Source organism: Apiospora hydei, assembly GCF_038363865.1.
Source record: "Apiospora hydei strain CBS 114990 chromosome Unknown utg000003l_segment0_segment0, whole genome shotgun sequence".
Taxonomy (NCBI): domain Eukaryota; kingdom Fungi; phylum Ascomycota; class Sordariomycetes; order Amphisphaeriales; family Apiosporaceae; genus Apiospora; species Apiospora hydei.
In genome coordinates this window covers 1951545-1979367 of record NW_027117362.1, presented here as the reverse complement: position 1 = coordinate 1979367, position 27823 = coordinate 1951545, and the positions used below count along the sequence as shown (strand labels likewise).

The 27823-nt window shown below is 53.9% G+C and overlaps 12 protein-coding genes across 12 annotated transcripts; 5 read left to right on the top strand and 7 right to left on the bottom strand.

Annotated features, from left to right (window-relative positions):
- Window positions 1–6: 6 nt before the first annotated feature.
- PG997_002434 (uncharacterized protein) lies at window positions 7–2552 on the top strand (the record flags this gene model as incomplete). Its single annotated transcript, XM_066806749.1, has 6 exons — window positions 7–131; window positions 297–412; window positions 476–1606; window positions 2086–2214; window positions 2273–2422; window positions 2491–2552. The coding sequence occupies 6 exons, from the start codon at window positions 7–9 to the stop codon at window positions 2550–2552; spliced, it is 1713 nt and encodes a 570-aa protein (XP_066674045.1).
- Window positions 2553–3644: 1092 nt separating this feature from the next.
- On the bottom strand, window positions 3645–7485 carry PG997_002433 (RecF/RecN/SMC; the record flags this gene model as incomplete). Its single annotated transcript, XM_066806748.1, has 5 exons — window positions 3645–3940; window positions 4015–4450; window positions 4539–7139; window positions 7180–7363; window positions 7448–7485. The coding sequence occupies 5 exons, from the start codon at window positions 7483–7485 to the stop codon at window positions 3645–3647; spliced, it is 3555 nt and encodes a 1184-aa protein (XP_066674044.1).
- A 789-nt stretch (window positions 7486–8274) lies between these two features.
- PG997_002432 (pyridoxal-phosphate dependent enzyme) lies at window positions 8275–9536 on the top strand (the record flags this gene model as incomplete). The annotated part of the gene is made up of 2 exons (XM_066806747.1): window positions 8275–8410; window positions 8515–9536. 2 exons carry the CDS (start codon window positions 8275–8277, stop codon window positions 9534–9536), a joined length of 1158 nt encoding a protein of 385 aa, XP_066674043.1.
- A 219-nt stretch (window positions 9537–9755) lies between these two features.
- On the bottom strand, window positions 9756–10993 carry PG997_002431 (uncharacterized protein; the record flags this gene model as incomplete). The annotated part of the gene is given in 3 exon segments (XM_066806746.1): window positions 9756–9834; window positions 9851–10805; window positions 10876–10993. The coding sequence occupies 3 exon segments, from the start codon at window positions 10991–10993 to the stop codon at window positions 9756–9758; spliced, it is 1152 nt and encodes a 383-aa protein (XP_066674042.1).
- A 315-nt stretch (window positions 10994–11308) lies between these two features.
- On the top strand, window positions 11309–12165 carry PG997_002430 (mitochondrial 54S ribosomal protein bL19m; the record flags this gene model as incomplete). The annotated part of the gene is made up of 2 exons (XM_066806745.1): window positions 11309–11534; window positions 11618–12165. Coding segments are annotated over 2 exons (774 nt in total), but the record flags the coding sequence as incomplete, so codon positions are not given.
- Window positions 12166–12810: 645 nt separating this feature from the next.
- PG997_002429 (uncharacterized protein) lies at window positions 12811–13983 on the bottom strand (the record flags this gene model as incomplete). Its single annotated transcript, XM_066806744.1, has 1 exon — window positions 12811–13983. The coding sequence occupies one exon, from the start codon at window positions 13981–13983 to the stop codon at window positions 12811–12813; it is 1173 nt and encodes a 390-aa protein (XP_066674040.1).
- An 821-nt stretch (window positions 13984–14804) lies between these two features.
- Window positions 14805–15312, top strand: PG997_002428 (signal recognition particle 9 kDa protein (SRP9) domain-containing protein; the record flags this gene model as incomplete). The annotated part of the gene is made up of 2 exons (XM_066806743.1): window positions 14805–14876; window positions 14983–15312. 2 exons carry the CDS (start codon window positions 14805–14807, stop codon window positions 15310–15312), a joined length of 402 nt encoding a protein of 133 aa, XP_066674039.1.
- Window positions 15313–16077: 765 nt separating this feature from the next.
- Window positions 16078–17444, bottom strand: PG997_002427 (ribonucleotide reductase; the record flags this gene model as incomplete). The annotated part of the gene is made up of 3 exons (XM_066806742.1): window positions 16078–17022; window positions 17094–17336; window positions 17415–17444. 3 exons carry the CDS (start codon window positions 17442–17444, stop codon window positions 16078–16080), a joined length of 1218 nt encoding a protein of 405 aa, XP_066674038.1.
- A 1530-nt stretch (window positions 17445–18974) lies between these two features.
- Window positions 18975–19396, bottom strand: PG997_002426 (uncharacterized protein; the record flags this gene model as incomplete). The annotated part of the gene is made up of 2 exons (XM_066806741.1): window positions 18975–19174; window positions 19258–19396. 2 exons carry the CDS (start codon window positions 19394–19396, stop codon window positions 18975–18977), a joined length of 339 nt encoding a protein of 112 aa, XP_066674037.1.
- An 865-nt stretch (window positions 19397–20261) lies between these two features.
- Window positions 20262–21297, bottom strand: PG997_002425 (uncharacterized protein; the record flags this gene model as incomplete). Its single annotated transcript, XM_066806740.1, has 3 exons — window positions 20262–20826; window positions 20897–21108; window positions 21223–21297. 3 exons carry the CDS (start codon window positions 21295–21297, stop codon window positions 20262–20264), a joined length of 852 nt encoding a protein of 283 aa, XP_066674036.1.
- A 1721-nt stretch (window positions 21298–23018) lies between these two features.
- On the bottom strand, window positions 23019–24035 carry PG997_002424 (2-dehydropantoate 2-reductase; the record flags this gene model as incomplete). Its single annotated transcript, XM_066806739.1, has 1 exon — window positions 23019–24035. The coding sequence occupies one exon, from the start codon at window positions 24033–24035 to the stop codon at window positions 23019–23021; it is 1017 nt and encodes a 338-aa protein (XP_066674035.1).
- A 2416-nt stretch (window positions 24036–26451) lies between these two features.
- On the top strand, window positions 26452–27784 carry PG997_002423 (uncharacterized protein; the record flags this gene model as incomplete). Its single annotated transcript, XM_066806738.1, has 7 exons — window positions 26452–26470; window positions 26550–26730; window positions 26803–26894; window positions 27029–27084; window positions 27159–27204; window positions 27271–27366; window positions 27444–27784. The coding sequence occupies 7 exons, from the start codon at window positions 26452–26454 to the stop codon at window positions 27782–27784; spliced, it is 831 nt and encodes a 276-aa protein (XP_066674034.1).
- Between the last annotated feature and the right edge of the window lie 39 nt (window positions 27785–27823).

The window sequence follows — 27823 nt, the reverse complement described above, 5'->3', positions numbered from 1 at the left end:
GTCAACATGTCTTACGGAGGCGGCGGCTACGGTGGCGGTGGTGGCTACGGCGGCGGCGGTGGTCGCGGCGGTGGTGATCGCTACGGTTCTCGCGGCGGCGGCTACGGTGGTGGCGGTGGCGGTGGCTATGGGTAAGTCTTGCTTCCTTTCCTCTCTTTGCCTTGCATTCCCCGTGTCTGCTCGCGTCCAACACGAGTGATGGCGACCAACCATCGCGACATGTTTGGAGATTCGCCTGGGTCTCATCGTTCGTACTCAACGAGTCCATGTTCATTTGCTGACTTTCATCATTACAGTGATAGCAACGGCTACTCCAACGGCGGCTACGGTGGTGGTGGTGGCTACGGCGGCGGCGGCGGCGGTGGTGACAGAATGTCCAACCTCGGCGCCGGTTTACAGAAGCAGAGCTGGGGTGAGTTAACCTTCTACTATCCGATTCCTCGCCATTGCAGTTACTGACATGTGAAACAAATAGACCTTAGCACTATGCCCAAGTTCGAGAAGTCTTTCTACAAGGAGGACGAGGCTGTTGCCAACCGCTCACAAGCCGATATCGACCGGTTCCGACGCGACCACCAGGTCACTGTCGCCGGTAGCAATATCCCCACACCTGTCGAGACCTTCGACGAGGCTGGTTTCCCCAGATACGTTATGGATGAAGTGAAGGCGCAAGGCTTCCCTGCCCCCACCGCCATTCAATCTCAGGGTTGGCCCATGGCTCTTTCCGGTCGCGATGTTGTTGGTATTGCCGAGACCGGTTCCGGAAAGACCCTTACGTACTGTCTTCCCGCTATCGTTCACATCAACGCCCAGCCTCTTTTGGCACCTGGCGATGGTCCTATTGTCCTGATCCTGGCTCCTACCCGTGAGTTGGCTGTTCAGATTCAGCAGGAGATTTCCAAGTTCGGTCGCTCTTCTCGCATCCGAAACACCTGTGTCTACGGTGGTGTGCCTCGTGGCCCCCAGATCCGCGACCTTTCTAAGGGTGTCGAGGTCTGCATTGCCACTCCTGGCCGTCTGATCGATATGTTGGAGGGTGGCAAGACCAACCTTCGCCGCGTTACCTACCTCGTCCTGGATGAGGCCGATCGCATGTTGGATATGGGTTTCGAGCCCCAGATTCGCAAGATTGTCAGCCAGATTCGCCCTGATCGTCAAACCCTCATGTGGTCCGCTACCTGGCCCAAGGAGGTTCGCCAGCTGGCATCCGAGTTCCAGACCGACTTCATCCAAGTCAACATTGGCTCCATGGATCTCTCTGCTAACCACCGCATCACTCAAATCGTTGAGGTTGTTTCAGAGGGCGAGAAGCGTGATAGGATGATTAAGCATCTCGAGAAGATCATGGACGATAAGGCTAACAAGTGTCTCCTCTTCGTCGGTACCAAGCGTGTCGCTGATGACATTACTCGCTTCCTTCGCCAGGACGGCTGGCCAGCACTTTGTACGTTTCCCTTCTCCACTTGTTGCGATCTACTTTTACTAACATTGTTTTCAGCTATCCACGGTGACAAGCAACAGAACGAGCGTGATTGGGTCCTTGATCAGTTCAAGACCGGCAAAAGCCCCATCATGGTGGCCACCGATGTGGCTTCGCGTGGTATCGGTATGATAAACTCCCCCTCCCCCCTCCCCTCCCCTCGTAGCAACTTCCAGCAGTGTTATATCCGCTGTGCTTTACTCTCATGTATGTCTAGGGGCTTTCTCGATTGCGCTGCACTTGCCTGACCTCTTCGTGCTCCGTGGTTCTCATACACAATGGGTGACTGGGATTCATGATATGACCGCCGCTGTGCTGTTATACATGAGTTTCGTTCTTGTACCTCTTGTTTTCCTCATGGTACAAGCACGGAATTGTTGGCATTCCTTGATTCTGTCAAGCTGTCGTAAACCAAAATTCCTAATCTCCCCGAGGACCCGGGCCGTATTGAATCTGCTCCAAGCCTGGCATTTGGCATGTTGTCGCAACAGACAGTCCCCATTCTCCCAGGAGAAAAAGCACGGAACTATATACTTAGACACAACCAGTCTTTGGGATTTGCTACACATCCCCTTGCTATGATGACGCTAACCTATGTAATCAAGATGTGCGCAACATCACTCACGTGATCAACTATGACTACCCCAACAACTCGGAGGACTACATTCACCGTATCGGCCGTACTGGTCGTGCCGGTCAAACAGGCACGGCCATCACCCTGTTCACTACTGACAGTGAGTTGCACCCTTCCCAACATGTTTACCATGACTCGTTTACTAACAAATAATCCAGACTCGAAGCAGGCTCGTGACTTGGTCAATGTTTTGACGGAAGCAAAGCAACAAATTGACCCCAAGCTCGCTGAGATGGCTCGGTACGGTGGTGGCGGTGGCGGCCGCTACGGTGGTGGTCGCGGCTGGGGAGGTGGCCGTGGCGGTAGAGGTAAGCTTTCATTCCCCTTAACGAGACCCCTTTGTCGACCATCAGTCTCGTACTGACGTAACACTCAGGTCATCGTGGCGGCGGACACACCGGTGCTAATGATATGCCTCTAGGAAACCGACGATGGTAAATCTCTGATGCCATCACGGTATATTAATCCGTAAAACCCGCACCCCACAAGCAGGACATGTGAACTGCTACTCCATTTCACGTTCACAGACGAAACGGCAAAAAAGTTGGCGTCGAGGATAGAGGTTTTTGTTTTGGTTGCTCTTAGACATGGGTAAAATACCTCCTCTGCATCTGTGTATCTCGTCGCTGAGATGAGACTCCGAGTCACGACATACTCGGTAGGTCTTCACGCTAGCATCGCGGAGGCACGAGGATTTGAGCGTCTTTTCTTTTTCTGCTTTTTCTGGCCCTCCATTTAGATTGCGAGGACACTACAGGTTGCGCTAAGCGACAATGTCACGACAGCATCGTCTGGGGACACTCGAGTGCCTGAGACTTCCGAGGCTTTGGCTCGTACTGACCCAAGCTTATGACCAAGATCAGGCTATTAATCAGTCTACTCGCCTAACGAGCCGAGACTGGAGGCTTTGTACAACACCAAGAATGCGAGTCTGAACCGAGTTCCATATGTTGATGTAGATATTTCCTGGCTGGCTTTGCTTTTGATCTGACGAAGGTAGGCCGACAGGACAGTTAGCATAGCATAGCTAAGAACAATGACCGTTAATGAACAAAAAAAAAAAATTGCCAACGTCGTGACCATGACTTGCAACGACACTTGGGTTCGGATAGAGGGATTGAAAGGTTACATCTCGTTGGTCAAGCCAGAACGTTTATGTTATTCTGAATAACAACTAGAACATGGGAAACACTACTCAAGCCGAAGTATATCCCAGTACTCTCAATCAACTGTCGCTGTGGAAAAAGCAATCCTCCTTCCTCTAATATACAACCAGGAAGAAGCACTCCTAAGCCCATCAATCCATCATCATCCGTCCACCCATTCTTGCTACTCACCTCGTTTGAATGCTCTCAAGGTATCAAACGAGAAAAACGTCACCCAAAATAGTCTTCGACAAGTAGCCCAACACACGCCGAATGTTTTCGCGCCTTTCTCTCTCCTTCCGCATTCTGTGTGGTAATACTTTCTATTCCCTATCTTCCCCGTCCCCTGGTCCTTTTCGCCATTGAAGGAGAAGAAGACATACTTTTACCGAGGGGCCTGGTTCTCGACGAAGTCGAGCGCCTGCTCGGTGCTGACGACGTTGATGTTGGAGTTCTTGTTGCGGAAGAGGACACCATAGCACTTGTCGGCGACGTGGACGATCTCGGGACGGAAGGTGGTGATGATGAACTGGGTGCCGGCCTCCTTGGAGATGGACTCGAGCAGGCTGGCGACGGCGGTACGGTACTGGGCGTCCAGGTTGGCGTCCACCTCGTCGAAGATGACCATGGGGGAGGATTCGGCCTGTTGCAGAGCGAAGATGAGGCACAGGGCGCAAAGACCTGTTCATTGTTAGAATACTGTGTTCCATCGAAGTATAGGAAAATATGCAAGAAGGCGAGGGAAAAAAGCTTACTCTTTTGTCCACCGGACAGCTGCTGAATACGCTGTTGCTCGTCTTGGGTCTTGGAGTTGAAGGAGACACTGATACCGACACCCGTGTAGTTCTCGATGGAGCCGCGCTGCTCCTCGTCCGAATCCTCGGGGTCCATACGGCGGTCGGCGCGGCGCTGAATGACGAGGCGGCCGTGGCCGGCGGGGACGAGCTTCTCGAAGATGGTGGCGAACTCCTTGGACACCTGCTTGAAGGTGCGCTCTATGGCCTCGTCCTTGCGCTGGTCCAAGTGGGCCACGAGCTCCTCGATCGACTCCTGCGACTGGTCCAGCTCCTTGCGGCGCTTAAGCAGTCGGTCCTGCTCCGTCGTGAAGCTGTTGTACTGGTCCAGCGCCTTCTTGTTGATGTGCTGGTACTTCTTGAGCGCCTCCTTGACCTTCATGAGGCGGGCTTGGGCCTACGTAGTTGAAAAAGTAACCGAGTTAGCTGACATGTAACTTCCTTGGAATCCATGGACCTCAAGTCTCCAGATAGGGGAAACTTACCTTCTCCTGTGTCATGTTCTCGTATTTGTCAAACGCCTCTTCGGGAAGTACACCAAGATCTCGGATAGTCTTCGATGCGTCAGCAGCCCTTGCCTGGAGTAGCGCCTTCTTTTGAATGCTCTTCTCCATCTTCCTTTGCTGCTTAGCAATCTCTCTCGCGAGTGCTTGCTGTTCGGTCTCTTTGGCAGCCTTCTGCTCCTCGAGGTTCTCGATCCTCGCCGCCGCGGCATCTATCTGCTCTTCGGTAGCTTGAATCTTGCGCTCAATCGCAGTAGCGGCTGTCTGTGCCTTCTTAAGCTCGCGCCTAGCCTCCTTGAGATCGCCGCTTCCGCGAGAAGAACCACCCTCGAAAGCCTGGGCTGTAAGCTGATCCAGCTTGAGACGCAGGTTCGAACGCAGCTCGACCTCGAGGATCTGCTTGCGCCCTTCCATTTCACGCCGAGCGCTACTGGTGTCGTTCCATTGCTTCTGCAAGTCTCGCACAGTAGAACTCAGATCTTCGAGCTGCCGCTCTTCGGTAGCTGACAGCGCTTTCTTGAAGTCTGATGCCAACTCTGCCTCGTGGGCACTCAAGATCTCGCCGAACTCCTTCATGTTCCTGTCGACAGCATCGCGACGCTTCATGGCGGCCTCGAGACGGTCTTGCTCCCGAACGATCTGGTTGTTCTTGGCATTGAGCTCTGCCAGCATGGAAGTGTAGCCGTTATCCATCTTGCTAAGTTCCAGATCCAGCTTCTTCTGCTCGCCCGTAGCACGAGTAATCTCCTGATCCTTCTTCTCAATATTTTTCCTGATATCAGAGGACCGGTTGACAAGCTCCTCATACTCGTCCCGTAGTTTACTGACGGCACGGACCGCTTCAAGACGAGACTTGCTTGGATCGATATAACCACCAGTCATTGATCCCTTCTTCGCCGCGATATCACCCTCGGGAGTGATGCAGTCAACGTTGTTGGTCCGAGCATATTGGCCGGCAACAGTCAGGTTGGGACAAAGGACCGACTGGCCAAACACTTGTTGGAACGCTTTCTCGAACTGGGGGTCGAACTCAATCTTGCTGATCAGGGGTACGGCATCCGAAGCTCTGGGGAGATTGGCCGGCCTAGGGTGCAGCTTGTTCAAGGGCATAAAGGTGACTCTGCCGCCACGTGTTTTCTCAAGCTGGTTGACAAAATATGTTGCTGTCTGTTCGTTGTCCACCACATAGTGGAATAGACTGGCGCCTGCAATCTGCTCTACAGCCACTCGATAAGCTTCGCTCACTGTCATGAGCTCTGCCAATGTGCCATAAGCGCCCTCAATGTTCTGTTCTTGCCGCATTCGCCGGATGTTTGCGAGACCGCGGGATGTCGCACCGTCCATCGTATGGGAGAGCTCTTTCTCGGCACGACCCATCTCGGCGCGGCAGTTTTCTCGGATGGTTTCCAGCTTGTCATCTTCTCGACGAAGCAGCTTTCGCTCCTCGTCAAGCTTGTCGTAGATATCCTTGGCATTGGCGACTTCATCAGCTAGGGCCGTTCGCTTGTCGCCGAACCCTTCGTTTCTGGCTCTAAGCTCTGCGACTTCTGTCTCTAGCTGTTTGATGGATTTCTCCATGTCCTTCACCTCTTCGTCTGCATCCAGAAGGTTGGCCTTTTGTTGACTCAGGGTGATATTTAGCTCATCTATCTCCTTCTTCAACCAGGCGTCTCGCTCAGCTTTGGTTTTAAATTGGCTGCTACGCGACTGCTTGGTGAATAGGCGCTGTCGACTCGCTTCGGCCTGGTCCAGTTGCTGTCTGATCTCTGCCTCCTTCCGCTTCCGCTTCTCGTATTCCGGGGTAATTTTCGCCAGTTCCGCTTCTTTGGAGGCGATGGCCGCCCTCACCTCTTCCATCTCAGCATCATGTTGATCTCGCGCTTGCTGTTGTGCCGATGCGCTATCCGACAGACTCTTAACAGCCAGTTCGGCCTTGGCCTTTGCCCTGGAGGCCTCTTTTCGGTCTTCGTCCAGCTGTCGCTTGTCCAACCGAAGCAGCTCTAATTGCTGCTGGAGCTTGTGGATTTCCGAGTCCAGCTGGGAAATGACCTTTTCGCCAGTGGTATACACATCACGTTGCTCGTCGGTTTGGTCGATGCCGTTTTGGCGGTCGTCATCCAACTTTTCCAATGTATCGTTGACCAGCATCTGTTCCTGGTGGTAGTAGGCGTATTCCAGACATCTTCGTTCGCGGTCCTTGTTCTGGTAATCGCGCAGCTCGTCCTTCTCCTCTTCCAGCTCGTCGAGTTTGTCCTTTACCGACTGTAGCAGGGCGTCAATCTGTTCTCTTTTGTGATTCGTGTCGGCCATAATCTTCAGAGATTCAGTGCGGCGCTCCTCGTAAACCTTGGTACCGGCCACCTCCTTCATCAAGGCCAATCGCTCCGACTCCTTCATATTGGTTAGGGTGGTGACACGACCCTGCGGCACGATATAGTACGGGTTGGACTTTGAGAAACCGGCCGACTCGAGCATGTTGATGACCTCCTTCTTGGTAACAGCCTTCTTGTCGATCGACCACTCGTCTTTCTTCAGACTGATTGTGCGCCGCAGAGTAACCTCCTTGCCGTTGGTAGGGAATCGCTCGTCGCTGTTGTCAAAGATGACCTCGACATAGGCGGACATGACGGCGGAGCCCGGAGCCTTCGTGCAGAAGAGCTTGTCGCTCCTCGCGACCCAGATTGGAGTAGGCATCGCTCAGAACGAAGCGAATGGCGGCGAAGAAGTTACTCTTGCCGGAGCCGTTGCGTCCGACGACGACATTGGTGCCGGGCGAAAAGGGCTCGATGACAGTCTGGTCCTTGTAACTGCTTGTGTATCAGTATGCAATGCATGCGCTGTAGACGGAGTGCCAGTCTGGGTCTGGGCCTGGTGGAGGGGGCGGCGCGCACCTCTTGAAGCCTTGGATAATGATCTGCTTAATATACATGGTCGCGTCGGATGCTGCCAATCGGGCAGCGCGATACTAGTCGCAAGTGTGATGGAGAGTGTGTCGCGCAAAATCGCATATAGTGTAGACGTACTCAGTGCTGGCAGGTGTTCGACATGGTATGTGGTGGTGCAGATAGTTTAAAGAGTGCGGTGTGCTGCTACTACTCTCGTGGCAGGCAAGGCATCAATCAATTAATCGCTAAGACGAAAAAGCGGCAGCGACGAGACGCGTCGAAATCGCGAATCAATAACGGGCCTTTTCGGTTTGGCTTGGCTGGCGTGGGGTTGGAACCTTGGAAGATCCCGTCCGTCAGCTGTAGCTTCCCTGTTACTTTGCGTTTGAGAGGTAAATTTACCAGCCACACTGAGGCTAGCAGCACTTACAGGAGGCAGTTTGCGCCCAAAGACCAAATTCAGCAGCTCAGGTACGGCCGGGCAGCCAGCTAGGCAGGTCTCAGGTCCTATTTACTGGGACCTAGCTTGAATGCCAGGTGGTTTTTGAGCCGAGCTGTTGGCGGGGCGTGCAATTGAGTTACGTTAAGTAGGTAGGCGAGAGTACTCGGTACAGGCGGGCGGCGGCAACTTGCTTCAATCGCAATTGCGTGCTTTCGCAGCTGCTTCGGCCTCTGACCGGCGACAGGGGCCCCGCTATATTCTTGACATTTCTAAGCCACCTACCTACTACTAGACAGCCGGCTGCATTTACTTGGCTCTGTATATCTCTCTTTTCTGCTTGTAACTATTGACTTTTGTTGATTGCTTTTCCTAGATCCAGTGTATTGTAACCATGTTCCGGCAAAGTGTTCGTCGGTTCGCCACCACCACGGCGCGGCGGGCGGTTACCCCGGCGGCAGCGCACCCGCCTGCCCCGAGGAGCATCGCCATCTCCAAGGCGCAAGGGATCTCGAGGGGCCTGACAGAAGGTATGTTTGATCGCCAATTACAATGCGCCTGAAACTACCTCGCTCGACCCCCTTCAAGTCAAACATCCCAAGCTAACCGAAGTTCCTTTTCCTACGTCATATAGCCATCGGCAACACGCCTCTGATCCGCCTGAACAAGCTCTCCGACCAGACCCGGTGCGAAATCCTGGGCAAAGCCGAGTTCATGAACCCCGGCGGCTCGATCAAGGACCGCGCCGCCCTATACGTCGTCCTCGACGCCGAGGAGCGGGGCCTGCTGAAGGCGGGCGGGACCGTTGTCGAGGGCACGGCGGGCAACACGGGCATCGGCCTGGCGCACGTGTGCCGGTCCAAGGGCTACAAGCTGGTCATCTACATGCCGAACACGCAGTCGCAGGGCAAGATCGACCTGCTGAGGCTGCTCGGCGCCGAGGTCTACCCCGTCCCCGCCGTCGCGTTCGAGAACCCCGAGAACTACAACCACCAGGCCCGCCGGCACGCGGAGCGCCTGACCGAGGAGCAGGGCAAGGGCGCCGCCGTCTGGACCAACCAGTTCGACAACACGGCGAACCGCCGCGCCCACGTCGAGACCACGGGCCCCGAGATTTGGGAGCAGACGGGCGGCAAGGTTGACGCCTTCACCTGCGCGACCGGCACCGCCGGCACACTAGCGGGTACCACGGCCTACCTGAAGCAGATCTCGGGCGGGCGCGTCAAGTCGTTCCTCGCGGATCCTCCCGGATCAGTGCTGCACTCGTACATGGAGTCGGGCGGTCAGCTCAAGGACCGCTCTGGATCCAGCATCACCGAGGGCATCGGCCAGGGCCGCATCACGGACAACCTGGCCCCTGAGATGGACTCCGGTTTGATCGACGGCAGTCTCAACATCAGCGACGAGAAGAGCATTGAAATGGTCTACCGGTGCCTTGACGAGGAGGGTTTGTACCTTGGTGCCAGCAGCGCCCTGAACGTGGTAGCGGCCAAGGAGGTCGCAGAGAAAATGGGACCCGGCCACACGGTCGTGACGGTCCTTTGCGACGGCGCATACCGGTACGCTGACCGTCTATTCTCGAGGAAGTGGTTGGAGAGCAAGAACTTGCTGGGCGCGATACCGAAGCATCTGGAGAAGTACATTGTTCTGCCGTAGATCATGTAAGAGGAAAAAGAAAAGAAAAAGGGGTCGAGGTGATTTAGCTTGTGCCATTTGTACATAGCGAGCTTTTCACTCCATTGGTTCAATAGAAACTGCATATAGACAATTGGTACATTTGTGGTATTACATATGCCTCGGATGCTTGTACAGCGTGGTTGTGGTTCATGCCAAGTTTTTAATCTATACATATATACGTCAAAACATTCAGGGTATTTATGCCCCGAAGAACTGGCCATATACACTCTCGCCTCGGCCTGCCTTGCCCTCGGCTTTGAGCAGACTTCCGTGCGCTCTGCACCTCGGCAGACAGTGTGTCACGTCGGGACTGTAACTGGCGCAGGAGCTCGGGGTTCTTGACCACCTGTACGGCGGACTCCAAACCATGGAGTAGTGGGGTCGCCATGGTCACGAACTTGTTGGGGCTTGTGAGGTATGCCATGTCGTTGCGGCCCTGGTAGGCTTCCGGCTTGTGCAGCTCCTTCAGCTGCTTGCCCTCGGGCCATAGCCTGACGACATCCCTGGCGTACTTGTGCACCTTCTCCAGGACGCTCTCGGAATCCACGCCGGCCTTGACCACCAATGCGGAGGCCAGATGTAAAGGCGCAATAAGGACCTGGGGGTCGTGCTCTAGCGAAACCGTCAAGGGGGTGGCATCGCTGCCGGGCGCCCGTGACGACTTGGGCTTGTGTGCCTCGGTCTGCAGGAGCTCAATGATCATCTCGGTCCAGCGCAGAGCCTTTTCCGTCTCGCTCTTGCGCCAGCCGCTCTCAAGGGCCTTCAGCTGCACATACAGCAGCATTTCATTGAGCCGCTCGCTGTTGTCGAGCCGGTAGCCGGTCCACTTGGCGCGGCGCGCGGCCTCGATCATCTCGTAGATGTGGCCCTTGGACCCTATCACCCGGGTCATCTTGGTCCAGAAGTTGGCGTCGAGCTTCTGGTGTGTATTGTGGATGCCCTCGAGCAGCGGGCGCAGGTTGACGAAGTCGTCCTCCGTCTCGAACGAGGTGACGGCCTGCATGACGGACTTTTGCGTGTTCGGCAGCCCGCCGCCCAGCGGGTTCAGGTAACGGAACTTGAGGATCTCGCCATCGATGTCGATGATGACTGGGTCCGCGGCGAGCTTCTTCTCATAGCGTTTTGACATCAACTGTTTGCGCTGTGTCAAGGAGAGATATGAGGGGAGGATGATCTTGGTGCGGATGGTGGAGAGGAGTTCGTCGAGTTCGGTTGACGATGTGGGCGTGAAATGCGCCACTTGCTGTGCTGCAACGAAACCCCAATTAGCACCACAAAATCGTATTTCAACATAGAATCATGTTGGAGAGTTGCATACCATTTCTCGACGGTGTTGAGCTGAAGCTTCGGATCTGATTTGTCGCTATCCGCCTTGTAGTCGCCTCGAGCACACAATTGCTGGCGTTTACGGCGCCGATTATCGGTCTCCTCGACATATTGGATTTAGGCAACAGATCAAAGCCTTGGAGCTGTTGTCGTGGAAAATTGGCCGTTGTAGAGTCGTCGTCGTCGTCGTCGCACCTAGGAATTGCAGCTCACTTCGACATCCCACTCTCCAATTGGACTATAAAATTTCCCAGTGTACAAGCTCGCGACCCTGGGGAAGCTTGACCCGCGATCCGCACCCGGAACAACCTTTCGCCCCCAGTTTTCGGGCCAATTAGACAGCGTCCCTGCCGCATTTGGGGCCCCTGCAACTGCAGAATTTCGAGATCGAGGTTCGCATAGAGCTTCGGGCCTTGTGACAAGGAAATCGTCGACGAGCTCCTCACCACCACACCAGACACCATGATGCTGCAACCAGTGAGGCGGCCCCTCGGGCCCTCAAGTCCCTGCTCCGAAGGAATCGGCAGGCGCAGCAGTTCGTGGCCCGCACAATGGCCACCGAGACGACCCCAACAGAGACGGCGGCAGCATCCTCGATACCACCACCACCGATCTCGACTCTGGCGGCGAAGAAGCCCACCACCAAATTCCGTACGCTCTCCCTTGCTACTCACAACCACGGCCATAGTCCAAGTTGGGAAGAAGGAAGAACCGCTAACCAACTGTCAATGCAGACGTCATCCCCTCCAAAAACCCCAGCAAGCCAATCCGCACCGCCTTCGCCGTCTACGCCCCCCTCCCCTCCGCCCGCGCCGCGCACCCGAACCCCCTGATCTCGTACCACGCCCAACAGATCCGGCGCCTGGACCGGACGGGCGCGCGCACGGCCCTCTTCTCCAAGAAGAACCCGGACGCCGCCAAGCCCGGCGACGTGCTGCAGGTGACGACGAACCGCGGCGAGCCGTTCGCGGGCGTGTGTCTGTCGATCAAGCGCGCGGGCGTCGACACGGCCATCCTGCTGCGGAACCACCTCACCAAGGTCGGCGTCGAGATGTGGTACAAGATCTACAGCCCCAACGTGCTCGGCATCGAGATCATCTGGCGCCGCCCCAAGCGCGCCCGCCGCGCCCGCCTCTACTACATGCGCAAGCCCCGCCACGACATGGGCAACGTCGAGCACCTCGTCGAGGCCTGGCGCCGCTCCCGCAATGTCTTCAGCTCCAACAAGGGCCGCGGCACGCAGGGCAAGGCCAAGGGCAAGGGTGCCAAGGGCAGCAAATAAAAGGGGGCGCCTGCTGCTGGTTCTGTGTTGTGATGTTGGCCGCGCCAAGTGGGCGAATGACGGGGAGGTGCCTCTACGATGACAATGCCTACAGTGTCCAAGGGCCCTTAGTCCCGATGTAAGAGGACATTCCGTCGGCCAATCGCTATAGGAGACTCGAGCCTGGCCGTCTGAAAATGATGAAAGCCAATGTGACGCCCCTGGAGTTGTACCATAGAGCAATATTGTAAAGAAACCACATGAAATGATGTATATTACAACCCGATGAGAGGCAGCACCGTGACTGATTGACGTTTTTGCATTGTATACATATCAAACCTCGCTGGGTAGTCTATAATCTATACTGAATACCCCTTTTTACTAACCTCCCTAACACCTGTGAATGCAACATAGGGGTATCATGGCTAATGCATTGCTTCAAATCTGTCGCCGTTCCTTCCCATGCTACCGCGAGAAGAGATGGGCGAGCCAGTACCCCAGTACGAATGATCGGCTTTGATTATGGCGTTGGTCATCGCTATCCTACGAGCCGCCATTGGTGTCCAGGATAACACGCCGCTATTATTATACCACGACTCGCTGTCATTCCTCCAGCTGGCTGGCTGGCACCACGTTATCGTCCTGCCCGTTTTCTTCGCTGTCCCACTAAGCATGCAAATCAGGAAGCCAGAATATCAAGTCCTGGTCGGCCGTCGCAAAGAAGTTGTGCCGCGGGCTCCAAGCCACCACGGCGGCGCGTTGTTTGTGGTTATCGAACTTGTATACCGGATCCAAGGTCTTGTTCTCTGCGTTTACCTGTCCCATTGTATCCCAGACCAGGACGTTCTCGCCTGATCCGCTAATGACGTAGCGACCGTCGCTGGTGAAACAGCAATCGCCACTGCTCTCGACCGCTGCGCCCGATGATCCTCCATTCATAGCACGATCCTCTCCCGCTGCAAGTCGGCTGATGCCACTCTCCGGCTTACGCAGGTAAGCGCGCATTGAGCCGTTGAAGGAATCGAGCAGGAAATGGCCAGCGCCCTTGGTGCCCAGGAGAATGGACCTTCCGTCATTGGAGAACTCCAGCTTGGTCCAGCCATTCATGACATGGTCTGGGTCAGCAAAGACACAACTTTCGACAACATCGAATGTCGAGAAGGGCGCCTTGTCGAAGTTTCGGCGGTCGTATAGCAGGATCTGGCCACTGCTCGGGGAGGCAACGGCAAAGACGTCACCGCTGGGGTCAAATGCTGCGAGGTACGGCGTGTTCAGGTACAGAGCGCCAGTTGCGTTGCGAGTGCCTGCCTCCCATAACCGTATCGTATTGTCCTTGCTGCAGGAAATGAACTCGTCGTTGCCCGGATGCATGGCTAGGCATGTGACGGCGCCCTCGTGTCCCTCGAAATAGCGTACAAAGGCATTGTCGTGTGTCGTGAGGTATCGTATGGCATCGTTCACCCTGGTGCTTGCGTAGACTATGCTAGAGCTAGCATGTGTGAATTTTGCCAGCTTGACACCATACTTCTTACTGAGAAGCTGCTTGTCGTGTCGTCCCTCACGGACTTTGTAGATCTGGATCGTCTCGTCGCTCTCCGAGGTCATGAGCAGCTCGCCGGGGTCGTCGTAATCGAGACTGAGAATGTGTGGTTTCGGTCGGTCATCTTTCAAGCCTTCCCGCCCGAATAGCTTTGTAGGCGCGAACTTGCCCATGACTTCCGGGATAGGTGACGTGCTTGGCATGTTATTTCCAAGTGTACGTGTTATGTTGAGGGATGAAGAGGGAGTGCCATTCGCGCGTGACGCGCCGTCGTCGAGGTCTATTGGCGTAGACGACATTGTTCGGCTGCCGCTTTTCGAATGCGCGTTGACGAAGATGGTTATACTGTATAATGCGATTACATCTGCTTCTGCGTCGGTTATCTGAGTCGAATGAAAGACCAATAGCTGGGTTTTTCGCAAATGCTGGAATCAAATAATTAAGAGGCAGACGACGAGGCTTCATTCCAGCCCTGGACACTTTCAATTCACCAATGTGGGGGAGGGGGCGGGTAGGTACAAGCTCCAGCAGACCCCTGCAACTTCCCTGTTCAAACTTCACCGCTCACCGAGAGGAGAATAGAGGCTGTGAGTGCAAGTGCCGTAGAACATGACTGCTGGAGCGGCTTCGTGATACGATCCATCTGCTATAGAGTTACCTGATGCATACTGTCAATAAAATAGGTAGCATTAATTATATCATGGCAACAGTCATTGACTTAAATGCAAACGAAGTATCGAATCTTGTGCTTGATTGAAGCTCGAAGGAGCTGTAAGCAATTCCCCGCGATTTCCATTTCCCATATGGCGGCTGAACTGCTGCTCGACCCCACTAAACGTCACAAAAATTCCCCAATAGCCTTGTGCATCTCTCTATCAAACCACCAATTGATCTGGCGGCACTACCAGATCGACAAGCAAGCACCAAAGCCCGCTGAAATAGCGAAACGAACAACTTCGACCTTGCGCCCAGCGACGCCAACGACCAAAAATTTCATTCTCGACCCTCGTCTTCGCATTTAGTTGACGCTACACCACCATTCAATCAGGGAAAGCGATACACACTCTCTCCTCAGTGGCATCGTCCCACCTCCGTACCTGTCAGATCACCATTCATCAAAATGCCACACTACGCCAAATCCGAAGAATGGCTACGGGAATCGCAGCTTCTCCTTGAAGCGCGCCCAACAACCGTAAGAGCCCCCGACCTCTTCCTCTCGCGACTCCCTGTCCTCCCTCTCCTTTCCCTCTGCCTTCTCCCTTCCTAACATGGCTCATGATTCCTAACCCAACACCCAGACGCGCATCACGACCAAATACGCCATCAAAGTCCCCAAAGTGCGCAAACCCAAAACCACCGACGCCGACAACGACACCCCCGTCCCCACAGCCAAGCCCGCGCGCGGCTCCCTGACCCTCAAGACCTACGACCCCATCAGCGGCGTCACGCTCAAGTACCGCACCAGCAAGGCCGCCGAGGTGTCGCGGCTCATCATGTGCCTGGGCAAGCTGAGCCGGCCCATGGCCGGGCTGCCCGAGCTCAAGGACGAAATCATGGCCGACGCGCCCGCCGGCGAGGGGAGAGGACACACCTGCTGCCGAGAAGAGCGAGGCGGCGGCGACTACTAGCGCCGCACCCGCGGCGCAACAGCAGACACCAGTGGCTGGTGGTGGTGGAAAGGGAAAGAAGAAGAAGGGCAAGAAATAGAAGTCTCGCATATACACACGAATAATGAAACTATGCCGTTGCAACGTTTGTCTTCCCCAACATGTATCATGGAAGCTGATACAAAGCTGTGTAAATGTATTCTAAGAGTAGGGCCCCCAAGGTTCAGGATGCTTCTTATGTTTAGAAATGCATAAAGCTTGACTGTGTTTCCAGGCATGTCACAATAAAGCAAGGGGATAGACGAGTTTGTTTAAATCTTTTGATTTCTTCACTTGTGTACTACTTGTACACCAACCATTAACCAGACGTAACCTCATTTTCCCCATTGCTGTACATCGCCAAGCACCCCAAAGGGGGTGAGGCCACAATATCATTCCCCTGCCCCTGAACGCCGTGTATCATGAGACGCTGGTTGTATCTATAACCAACATCGGCCTCGCCAACATCAAACAAGAAGAAAATGCAAAGAATAGGAGATGAGAAACTATATGTTCTGGATCCGCCCCCTGCGACCAAGAAGAGTTCGCAGTCGACAGATTTTGCTCGCCAGACTTCCCAATGCTTTTCGCATGCAATGCCAGTGGGGAAAGAAGCATTTAGAAGGGAAATCACGCCCGAAAAGACCATGAGCAAATATACACAAGTGTGTAGGTCTATCCGCAAGAATGAGGGGGTATCGTCAAAAAGGAGAAGGAGGCAACAACATGCCATCGAGGGCGACTTGTTTAGAAGTCCTCATCGAAGGCGAAGTCACCACCGTTCTCGTTTTGGGGCTCGGGCGAGTCATCGGTCTTCTTGACGGTGCTGGCCATGACACCGGCCTTCTGGTAGTCACCGACACGCTTCTCGAAGAAGTTGGTCTTGCCACCCAGGGAGATGTTCTCCATGAAGTCGAAGGGGTTGCTGGACTTGTAGACCTTCTCGTTGCCGAGAGCGACCAGGAGACGATCAGCGACGAACTCGATGTACTGCTTCATCAGGTTGGCGTTCATGCCGAGCAGGGCGCAAGGGAGGGCCTCGGTCAAGAACTCCTTCTCGATAGCAACAGCATCAGTGATGATCTCCTGGACGACGGCCTTGCTGGGGCGGTTGTTCAAGTGGGAGAAGAGCAGGCAGGCGAAGTCAGTGTGGAGACCCTCGTCACGAGAGATAAGCTCGTTGGAGAAGGTCAGGCCGGGCATCAGACCACGCTTCTTCAACCAGAAGATGGAGGCGAAAGCACCGCTGAAGAAGATACCCTCGACAGCAGCGAAGGCAATGAGACGCTGGGCGAAAGTGGACTTCTTGTCAGAGATCCATCGCAGGGCCCAGTCAGCCTTCTTGCGAATGCAGGGAATGGTCTCAATGGCGTTCAGGAGGTACTCGCGCTGGGCAGTCTCCTTGATGTAGGTGTCGATGAGCAGAGAGTAGGTCTCGGAGTGGATGTTCTCCATCATGATCTGGAAACCGTAGAAGCAGCGAGCCTCGGGGATCTGGACCTCGCCGCTGAAGCGCTCGACCAGGTTCTCGTTGACAATGCCGTCAGAGGCGGCGAAGAAAGCCAGGATGTGAGAGACGAAGTAGCGCTCATCATCGGTAAGCTTGTTGGTCCAGTCGTGCATATCCTTGGACAGATCGATCTCCTCGGCGGTCCAGAAAGAAGCCTCGTGCTTCTTGTACATTTGCCAGATCTAGTTCAGGAATTAGCTTTTGAGTCGCGTCTGAGGGGAACCACTTTACGCGTGAAAGACGCGTCACTTACCTCGTGGTACTTGATGGGGAAGAGCACAAAGCGCGAGGGGTTCTCGCGCAGGATGGGCTCATCAGCCTCCTCAGGCTTGATTGTGGGTGCAACGCCGACCTTGCCGACCTCCTTGGTGGTCTCTGTGACGGTGGGCTTTGACTCGACGACCTCGGCATCAACGGGAGCGTTCTCCTTGCCAGCGGACAGGTCCAGCTTCTTCACGGGAGACTCCATCTTGAATGCTTCAATCGAGTCGGCAACCTGTGAAGATGGAACGCGTTAGTCGCGTATTCCTTTGTAAGAGCAGCGCGCGGTGGCGCCAAGACGTCATGGACATACCTTCTTAGAGGGCGTGATTGTGGAGGCCATTGTGAGTGTGGGAGTGTGGGAGGTGAAGAATGGAATGGAGGAATGAGAGTGGTGAGAGAGAGAGAGAATGGAGTTGAAGAATTTAGATAATTATTTACCGCGTCGAGGGGTTTGCGTGTAAAGTGGTTTGGAGAGTGTGTTGAAGTGATGCTGTATGAATTTGGCTTTCCTTGGAGCGCGACTCGACTTTTAATAGCTGGTCTGGAGATCGCGTCCAAAGAATATGTGGGGCGCTGCGAAGACGCGTTTGCAGCTTTGTCTTAGACTCCGGGAAGGGCTCTCCTCCTCTGCAGGGCTTTTGGCAGTGCTTCTGCACTCTCACCCCGCCAGCCACTGCCATTTTTCTCGCGTTGCCAGGGGTTGCCCACCACCGCTCCCCACACCTCTAGCACTTTAGTGACCTGATCCTGTCAGAGAAACGCGCCTGAAGCACAACCATTCCATCACCCATTTCGCTTCCCCCGGTAGCAAACGCTGCAAAGCCCTCGGCACCGTGCTCGGCCCCTCCTGGGGACCCTCTGCACAGGTGGGATGTCTCTATAGTGTGTAAAACAGGGCAGGGATCACCGCAGCTCGACGCGCTTTTGTCGAGATACAAGACGCGTCTTTCATGCCCTTTTCCCATTAAGCTCGGATCTGATAACAACCCACCGGCCAGAGCTATCACCGTACCATTGGATTCGGGGCCTAGTCCTCTCAACGGAACTACGGAGTTACATGATGACTTGCCTGCTTATGGGACGCTGATGCGTGCATTATTAATTGCAGTCGACCCTCATGGCATGACGATCAACAAATTGTTGAAGGCTGCCACGAGTTCCGCGGGCCGCATCGGGCAGCATATCGGTGCTATACGTGGGGGATCATCGAGCCATCTGTATGGAATGTTGACCTTATGTTGAAAGTAGCGCCTACCCTACTGGTAGTGCAACATTGGCACATTTACAGACTTGGTTTCTTGAGTCACCACTTTGACATCCACGCGTACTGTAACACAAGCTTGGTCTCAGCTGGCCTAGCTGGGGTCTAAGCAATGATTATCAGCTCAATTCGAGATATTCGTGGAATCCTTGGATCATCAAATCAGCAGATTCTCCACAGCCAGCTGCAATTCGGTTAACTATGCCATGCGATACTATATCAGAATGGTCCTATGACACAGTATCACCATGGCTTGCCAAGCTAGTATAATAAATGTTGGCTTACGGAATCATGTTGGATGGTATTATATACGCGCTCCGTGAGCATCTACACCTCCCTTCCCAAAATATTTACAGGTAAGTAGTTTGTGTTTGTATCAACCAGCTCATAGTTGTGACTGGTCACCTCTATCCACGTCTATGAGTAGTACCAATGTCTCACCCATCGTGAGCGCTCTTCTTCCTTACATAGAGCCCGCTCTAAAGCCCGCTCTGGTGCATATTACGAACCCGAGAAACCGGGACGCGAGTAGACAGACTCCGCTTCTTGTGGAATTCTTGGACAGCATGGGGGTTGAGACTTGACATCGTAACGATAGTGGCTGGATCTTTAGAAATCCGTAACGCGTCCATTAAAGCTATAATCCCCCGCCGCGCCCCAGCGCAACGGCTCGTTCTTGGGCCCGCCGACCTCGCCCGTCTTGGGGTTCGTCTCGCCCTCGAACTCGGGCGGCGCGCCCTTCCGGAGCGGCACGTTGGGCTGCACCGTCCCCTCCTCTTCGATTGTAGGTGTTGCCGCCGCGGTCTTGACTGTAATGGTAGGCTCGGGTGTCGGCGTCGAGGACGGGTTGAACCCCTGCTGTGTGTTGGCAGTGCGCTGCAGGCGCTCGAACTCGGCTTGCTCCTCGGCGGGCAGCCGCGGGGCGCGGGGGACGAGGCGAAGCTCGTGGCGGCGCGTCGGGTTGTGGAGGAAATGGCAGAGGGCCGGAGGTTGGAGAGTGGCCGGGCGGTGCGGAGGAAGCGGTACGCCATTTTATAAACGGTTATTTCTTCAGTGGGGGGTTGGAGATGTGTGTTTGTGTGTAGTTTATCGCGACTGAGGAGTGGGTGTGTCTCTTTTCGAACGACTGAAGTTGACGCTTTATCTAGCTGTTACGGTGGCAATGGCCAAAAAAGAGGCTCATTCTAGCCCAGACCTTCGGGACATTTTAGTGGGGTCGCGCCTCGGTGTTGAATCGGCAAGATCCGCATACACTCGGCCGGGGACATTGGAGAAGCTTCCACTCTCATACTACTGCTCGTAATTTCTCGGTGATGACTTCACTGATTTGAAATGGGCTGTTCTTACCGCAAGCCACCTTAAGGCTAGCATTGCACTTCTTTAGTCTTCAAATCAATATAAGATAAAGTGAGGCCACGCACAGGCTCAGAATACCATAGATGCCCTATCAGAAGTTGCTTTTCTTTGGAACTCTGCGTTGATCCCAGATGACTTGCGGCGACATCACCAAAATTCGGGTTCAAGTTATATGATTTGAGCTCGTAGTCCTCCCAATTACTATCGACCTTGTTACTTCACTTAATCAGAGGCAAATATACCGTCGTATATAAAACATTAAATTGTCTTTCCACCAGTCTTTGGCATATGTAACTTGTATAACATCTATAGCCCTGGTATCGTTCGTATTGATGCATTGCCAATTCGCCAGCCTGTCGTAGAAAACAAAATCGCTCTGCCTCTAAAGAGGATTCCAACAATAACCATTTCGTATCTCATGATGTATAAAAGGGACAAACGCAACTTCGCTCATTTTGGTATTCGCCACGCATTCACAATCGTTCTGGATTTCTATCCAGCACCCCGGTGCCCCCAAAAGGTCTAAGGCAACTTGGTCCACTATCCCCGTCGGCTTGCCTTTCTGGCGGGACGGTCATCCGGCCTACCCATCTCGGGGTCGGCCACACGCTCCCTCCTGCTGCCCCAGCCGAAGAAGCTTCCACCGCCGCTCCGACGGTCATCGCGCACCCGAGCCTCGCTGGGCCGCGTGGGCTTGGCCGGTGCAACACCCGAGGACTGGCGGCGGTGGTCGCGCTCGTCAGTCATGCGCTCGTTGCGACGAGGCTGCGAAGACGAAGTGTGGTCCCTCCTGTCTCCATCGCGCTGCGCGCGGTCGAAGGTATCGGGATCGCTGGGGTCGACATCGGGCACCGGGAGCCCGCGCTTCTTCAGGTTCTTCTTACCCTTCTCGCGCAGGTGGTTCTCGAGCGCGATGGCGTTGTTCGTGTTGGCGCGCACCATGGCGTCAAAAATGTCGCCCGCGAAGGGCACCAGGCCGACGATGAAGTCCACAATGACCCAGAAGTACATCGTCATCAAGACATTGGCCGGGAGGCCGCCTTCGACCTGCTTGGCAGATCGCACAACCATCATCGCCAACATCGCGTCAACTATATCGCCAAATCTGTGAGGCGCAAACGCCATTAGCTAATGAAGTCATATAGGAGAGATCCTCAAGTGTAGGAAACACTTACATCGGTACCAGGCCGATGACGCTGCCCCAACCAAACTTGATACCACATAATTCGAACAAGCTGGAATCAAGTCGGTAGGCACGTCTCTTGACTTTCGTCAAGACCATGGCATCATGGTCACTGAGGCCAGGCGGCAGCGCCTTGCGGACCTTCTTGTATTTCTCTTTCTTGCCAACAATTCTGGTCGCGGGCACGCTCTCGAAGTACGGATCCTATACATGTCCTTCAGTAAGCCAAGGCCGCACTCCAGGTGTTCGTGAACCGCAAACGTGTGCGATGCGATAGAGCCAAGGGACGGGTGGGTCGAAGGATCAGGAAATACTAACCTCACGGCCGAACTTGTTCTCGATGGTCTCGCCGAGGATCTTCTTCAAGACTGGCTTTAGGATGATGCCTGCCATTTCAAGCGATTATTCCTGTGTGATAATAACGAATTTGTTGATTTGATTTAATTGTTGTTTCGAGATTTTCCGTTTGCGACTTTGGGTGTTGAAAAGAACGAGTGACCTTGGGCGGCCTCTTTACTGCGAAACAGTTCCGCAACGACTGGTTTGCAGGGGTGCAGATTAAGAAGTGGTAGATGGCGACGGTTCAAACACCCAAGCGAACTGTGAGTTGTCGTCCGGTCCCCTTAAAAGCCTTGGCACATTAAGCAGCAACTGGTGTCATTGAGATCGATCCTACATATGATGGCTGGCTGGCAACGGCTCTGTCTCAATATCAGGTTTTCTCGTCGTGCCACCGGGCTTTGCCAGCTCAACATTCCTGGTTCATCTCTTCACGGGCGCATTAAGCCAGTGATGTCACCAGCATCTGCTTGTCATCTGCCGGGGAGGCCCCTGCAGACTGGAGCTTTCTAGGCGGAATGCGGGCTAGTGTCGCAATGATGATCGGCGTGCAAGAGCTCTCAAGCTTTAAGGTGGACTACCTACCGTAGGACGAACATCGGCGTTGGCACGTGTGTAATTCGTCTCAACCTGATAAAAGTTCCGAAAGGTTACACAAATCGAGAGCTTCACTGTTGATATTCGAGCATACGCTCACCGTATGTTGTTGGTCTCAGTCAAGGTGACGTGGCCAACGAACGCCCATCGAACTGTTGATGTAAGGCCGCGTCGAGGGAGTTGATGTCTACTATAATATATGCACGACAGCTCGAGCCATGCTACCGTGATGTCATTGCAGTTTGTGAGTAAAATTGGTCACTTCGTCATATGGAGACAACCTTCACACGTCCTCTAGATAGTGTTGAATCCAGATGCATATAGAGCTTGGCAGTGATCCTCAACCCTACCTAGTTGTCCTTAGCCAGCAAATTCTCCTCTGTTGCCAAGTAACCCGCCAGCAATCTGAGCTATACTGTTGCTAGCGATTGCATTACCAGCCCACTAATCCTTTCCAGCCATCGAACTTCATTCTTCTGTAGGTACTAGCCAGCCACGGCTTTAATGCAAGATGAGGCAAGGTTTCTTCTCTCAGAATGAAGGCTACTAGCTGTGACGTCGTAAGCCACACATATCCTTCCCGCCACAGCATCAGCCATGCACCGAGGTTTTCAATATGACATGGGGAGACTCGCTCGTCACCCCACACACTTCAAGCAGGCGAATCAGTATGCAATAAGCGGCCTTTTCTTCAACAAACTTCGGAGGTCGATTAGTCTAGTGGTTATGACGTATCCTTCACACATATTCAATTATGTACGGATAAGGTCCTGGGTTCGACCCCCAGATCGACCAGCTCTTGCTTGGTACGATACGATACGCTCCTACAGTTTACTTTTTGTCTTCTTTCTATTCCTTTTGCATGAACAGACAACCTAAATGTTCTTTTATTACAAACAAACACACGAAGACCCTGTATTGAGGAAGGGGGCGTTGCAGTTCTAAGTCGAAGTAGATACAGATGAGTTACTTGTAGTGAATGCTTCATGCAACGCAGAGAGAACTAGACATGCTCTCACGGCTGTGTCTTTGCCAATTGCCGTATTATCGTCGTCATTCGTCAAAGTGTAAGACAAGTTTAGGGTACAGTTTAACCTTGCTCTACTATGAGACTGCCTAGTCTAAATACGAGCTGATTAAGGTGCACCGAGCTGTCCTTGTATTGTGTCCTATACTACTCAGGCAGCCTCTTGACGCGAAAGGCTACTGTCAAGGCCCCTGGCGAGGATGTATATCGTCCTCAACATCGGCACTGCGACGCCTTTCTGCTTGGCCAGCCTGACCACGTTGCCCACGATCGCGTCCACCTCCAAGCTCTTCCCCGCCATCGCATCCGCCATCATGGACGGCTGTATGCCCGGGGCCTTGCGCACCGACGCCCGCCCGATCTGGAACTCGATCATCTCCTCGTTGACGTTGCCGTAGCCGTACGCCTGAGCCACCGAGGCGATCTCCCCCATGACGTCCCGGATGAACTCCAGCGGCTCGCCCTCCTCCCCATCATTAGAGCCGCTGCTGAGGAATCCGTGGTCGCGGCTCCGCGTCAGGGCGCAGATGGGGTTCCACGATGCGTTTACCAGCAGCTTCGTCCAGCGCTGGGCCTGGATGTCGTCGTGCAGCTTCGCGGTCGCGTCCGCCGCGGTGAGCAGCTCCACGAGTACGCTGGCGGCTTTCTTGGCGTCGGCGTCGGCGTCGGCCGGGTATGTGCCGACGTGCAGCAGCTCGACCTCCTTGTGCTCCACCACCGCCGGCCGGACCTGGGTCGCGGGCAGGTAGACCACGGTACTGATGAGCGGGTTTTCGGGAAAGGCCTGGGCATACGGCTCCTCAATTCCCACACCGTTCTGGATGAGCACGATGGCGGTTTTGTGCTGCTCCGATGTTGAGACCGCGGGCCGGATCAGCTCAGCGGTGGACTGGGTGGTGGGGATCGCCTTGGAGCAGACGAGGACGTAGTCGAACGGTTCGCCGTTTGACAGCGCCACTGCTTCTTCCACCGTTCGGGCGATGCGAGGTTTGACGTTCAGGTCATTGCCCCATATGGTGGATTGAATGGTGAAGCCGTATTTGCTTGCATCTTCGTAGTTGGAACGGCATATCGCTGTGATATTGGAGGCCGGGATCGCTTTCGAGAGCAGGTAGGTGTAGACCGCACCGATACTGCCGGTCCCGAATACGAGGATCCGCGGCGCCATTTTCATCTGGAAGGTGTTGTTGATTCTTGTAGCAAGGCAGCCTCTAATTGGATCATGTAGCTGACTGGCATTACAAATTCATCATGTTATCAGTTGCTCCTGTCGCCGCGGGGTTTTCCACTGCCCCACCAGCTACTGATAGCAAACATCATGAAAAGGCATTTGATGTATTAATTGTAAAAAGGCATGCATTGCTCGTATAATGCCTTCCCGGCATCGACATCGAGTAAGCGAAACGATACTCTCATGATAAAATGTTGGCATGTATTCATGTAGGACTAATTGCATGTATGAACTCAATGATCAGACAGTTATCCCGCTGTCAACTATTCCGCATTTGTAACTCACCTACATACGATTATCCCGTTGTTACCTGGGTAGCTATCCCAGTACCACTTGTTCCTGCCGTGAATCCTGTCTAGAGTAACAGCGTTATGAGTTGTTGAACACCATATTTGTTGAAGGTCCTCTTGGGCTTGCTGTACTAGTATTCGTATCCTCTCCCCGGTGCCAACCATGCAAACCGTACCTCCCATCTCGAATGCAACGGCATGACTGAAAGTCATCAATTCGACTACAGATGTTCTGGGTTGTTTTGATGCACTGAGAGGTCGTTCTTGGAGCTCTCAACAACAGATGTCAGCTGGTCATCCACCGGCGCGAGGAGTCTTTTACATAACAGTCTTGCCACAACACATTGAAAGAAGTCTATGAAGATTATCTCCCCTCGCCCTTATTTACAACGCTACTGCCAGGTGCCGGCCATGTCCACGTGGGTACGCGTCGCTTGACGATTCATGAAATGAGAACAACCTTTGCTCCGGACACCCGCAGGAGCCAGCTGTTGATCCCAAGATCTACATGCCATCCCAACACATATTGTTAGCTCCCCCAGTATCCGGGGCAGATCTCATCTTGTTCACAGCTAGCTCATCTCATCTTTGACCGCCAACCTGGGACACTGCCGGCTCTCTAAGAGGAAACATCCACTCTAAATTGGGGGATGGCGATGCCCAGTCGTAGGAAATATTCCGAGCGTCCTGGGTCTCGGAACCAAGCGTTTGTTTGTCTACCTCGCCCCTACAGTAAGCATAGCACATTACCACACCTCTTGTGCATACCCTGGACTATACCGGCAGTATCCGTTATTATACTCATCAGTCTCTGGACGCGAGGATCTGGACTGGAACAGAATAACAGGCAACACGATGACCATGCATAACCACCCAGGTGGAATAGTATAGCTGACAGCAGGTTCCCTAGTGAAGCCTTCATGAACCCAAGAAGACACATTTGCCTAGGAATAAGATGGCGGGAATAAAAGGCCATCAAATTTTCGCTCCTGGGTAAGATCTAGGCATCACTAGCACAAGTCGAGAGTCCATCGCCAAAGCAGATCCCTTCAGATTCCAGAACGGTGTACCTCAGGAGCGTTAGCCCATGGCCAGCCATGACATGTGGCCAATAGACCGTCGTCACCGCTAACTGCAAACAGCAGGGCCTAGCCAATCCCGCCAATTGAACTTGCACGTCCGGGCCATAGCGACGCAACGTCCTTACACCCGAATATTGACCCCCTCGAGCTAGTATTTCGGCTACTGCAGCCACCGAATGAACGTCGTGCAAGTCCCGACCTCGTGCGATATATGGGGACGAAGCTGAACTCGTACCAATTACAAGCTGAGGTTCCAGGTCTGTTCAGGGCTTCTATAGGGTTCAACGGGACTTCTGGGCTGAGCGGAGACCCCGCATTTTCCCCGGCTTTTTTTAATCTGACGTTGACATCCATCCATCCGTGTCTTCTTCTATACGCGACTCCATATTTGTGCAAGGGCGAACCATCTACTGGCCTACTACTAACAACCCTTTCGTCCTGACCAGCCCAGTCTTGACCAATCCCTGGTCTTCGCCGTAAGGCCAGTGCTCTCTCTCCCTCACACACGCAGTCTCTCTCTTAGCTTGCGGGCGAAGGCTCTCAACGAAACTGGGATCTAGTTGCTAGTTTCCACGAGGAAACGGTCCTGAGTGGACCATCTGCCCAAAGAGACTGTTGCTGCTCCTCCCAGCCACATGGATCACCAACACCGCTACACTAGCAGATGCTATGAGACCAAGTCATGAGCGACTCGTGCATGTCTGGGGAGGAAAGGAGTATTTGATCAGTGATCTAGCGTGAGCTTCTATGAGCCCTACGAAGATGGGGTCCCAGCCAATCGGGGTCAGAGCTCAGGGCTCTCTCCGGTGTTGTGTATAAAGCATTTATAGACCTCCGCAGCCCCATGCCAAATGATGACTCTGATGGAAGTCATCTCAGCTTCAATATCCCCAGTTTCAAAAGTGTTCCGTTAAATCGAGAACATCAAGACCGTATATCACATCTAGCCAAAGCCTCACACACACAGATAACTCCTGAAACATGGCGACCAACGGTGAAAGTATGTCCTCCCCCTGGAAGATGCCCACCTCATCCTTAATATCTATCGTTCGTTGTTAACCAATGTGTGGGAGTACTAGATGGCTACGATAGCCACGAATACCTGGACAAGGACATCGGAACAGTACCCGCGCTCAACAAGATCCGCACAGCGGGAGCGGTATCTCTATCACCAGAGCTCTTCGAGAAGTTGTACCTACAACCCCGGGAGGCAGCAGGATCGAGCGGCATCCGCCACTTCTTGGGCAACCCTACTCCCATGTAAGCAAACACCATTCAGTGAGAAACACAAATGCTGTATGTACATCAACTAATAGCTCTCTCCCTATAAAGTGGTCTAGTTGGATTCCTACTTTGCCTTACGCCACTGTCGAACATACTCATGGGCTGGCATGGCGCCGGCCCCTATCTTGGTCTCGCTGCCAGTACGTATTGTTATTTTCTTGCGAAACCCGAAAACGAATGTGGAATCGACCACGAGCACCGACTTGCATCTGGGGGACAATATATGCGTCGAGGTATACACAAAAACACGACTGGCTAACGTAGCACGTACCAGTGGGTGCTTATTTCTTCTATGGTGGCGGCATGATGACAGTCTGCGGAGTCTTCGAGGTATGTGCACTGTCTGAATCAAACCCTGGGCCAAGGGGTTTCGACATCTTCGCGTGATTCTGATCTCTCAATAGCTTATCTGCGGTAACACGTTTCCGGCTGTTGTCTTCGCAAGCTTTGGTGAGTTATCAGAAACCCATTCCGTCTCCTTCTCTTCGACATGTGGCTCTAACAAGTAGTCCCCAGGCGCTTTCTGGTTGACCTACGCCGTGACGCTGCAAGATGGGGTCTACGGCATCGTCAAGGGCTACCCGAACCAAGCGGCCTTCATGAACGAATTCGGTAAGTGACCACCTGAGTCTCTCTACTACCATTCTGAGGAGAAAGGTAGATGTAAGCTAACTCGAACGAAACAACAGCGTACATCCTCGTCTATATGGGCGTCCTCTGCTTCTTCTTCATGATCGCCGCGCTCCGGACCAACATGGCCTTCGTCGCCCTCTTCCTCTGGCTCACGATGACGTTTGTCTGCCTCGCGGGCGCCTTCTTCCAGACGTACAACGGCGCCGCCGCGCTCGCGGGCCGTCTGCAGGTCGCGGGTGGCGCCTTCGCCTTCCTCGCTTGCATCGTCGGCTGGTGGATCCTGCTGAGCCTGCTGCTCGCCTCGGTCGACTTCCCCTTCCAGCTGCCCCTCGGCGACCTGACGTCGATTGTGCCGGGGTACAAGAGCAGGCAAAAGAAGTCGGAATCTATGGTCTAAAAGGGTTAGAACAACTGACTGACCGACCACTCGGCTGGT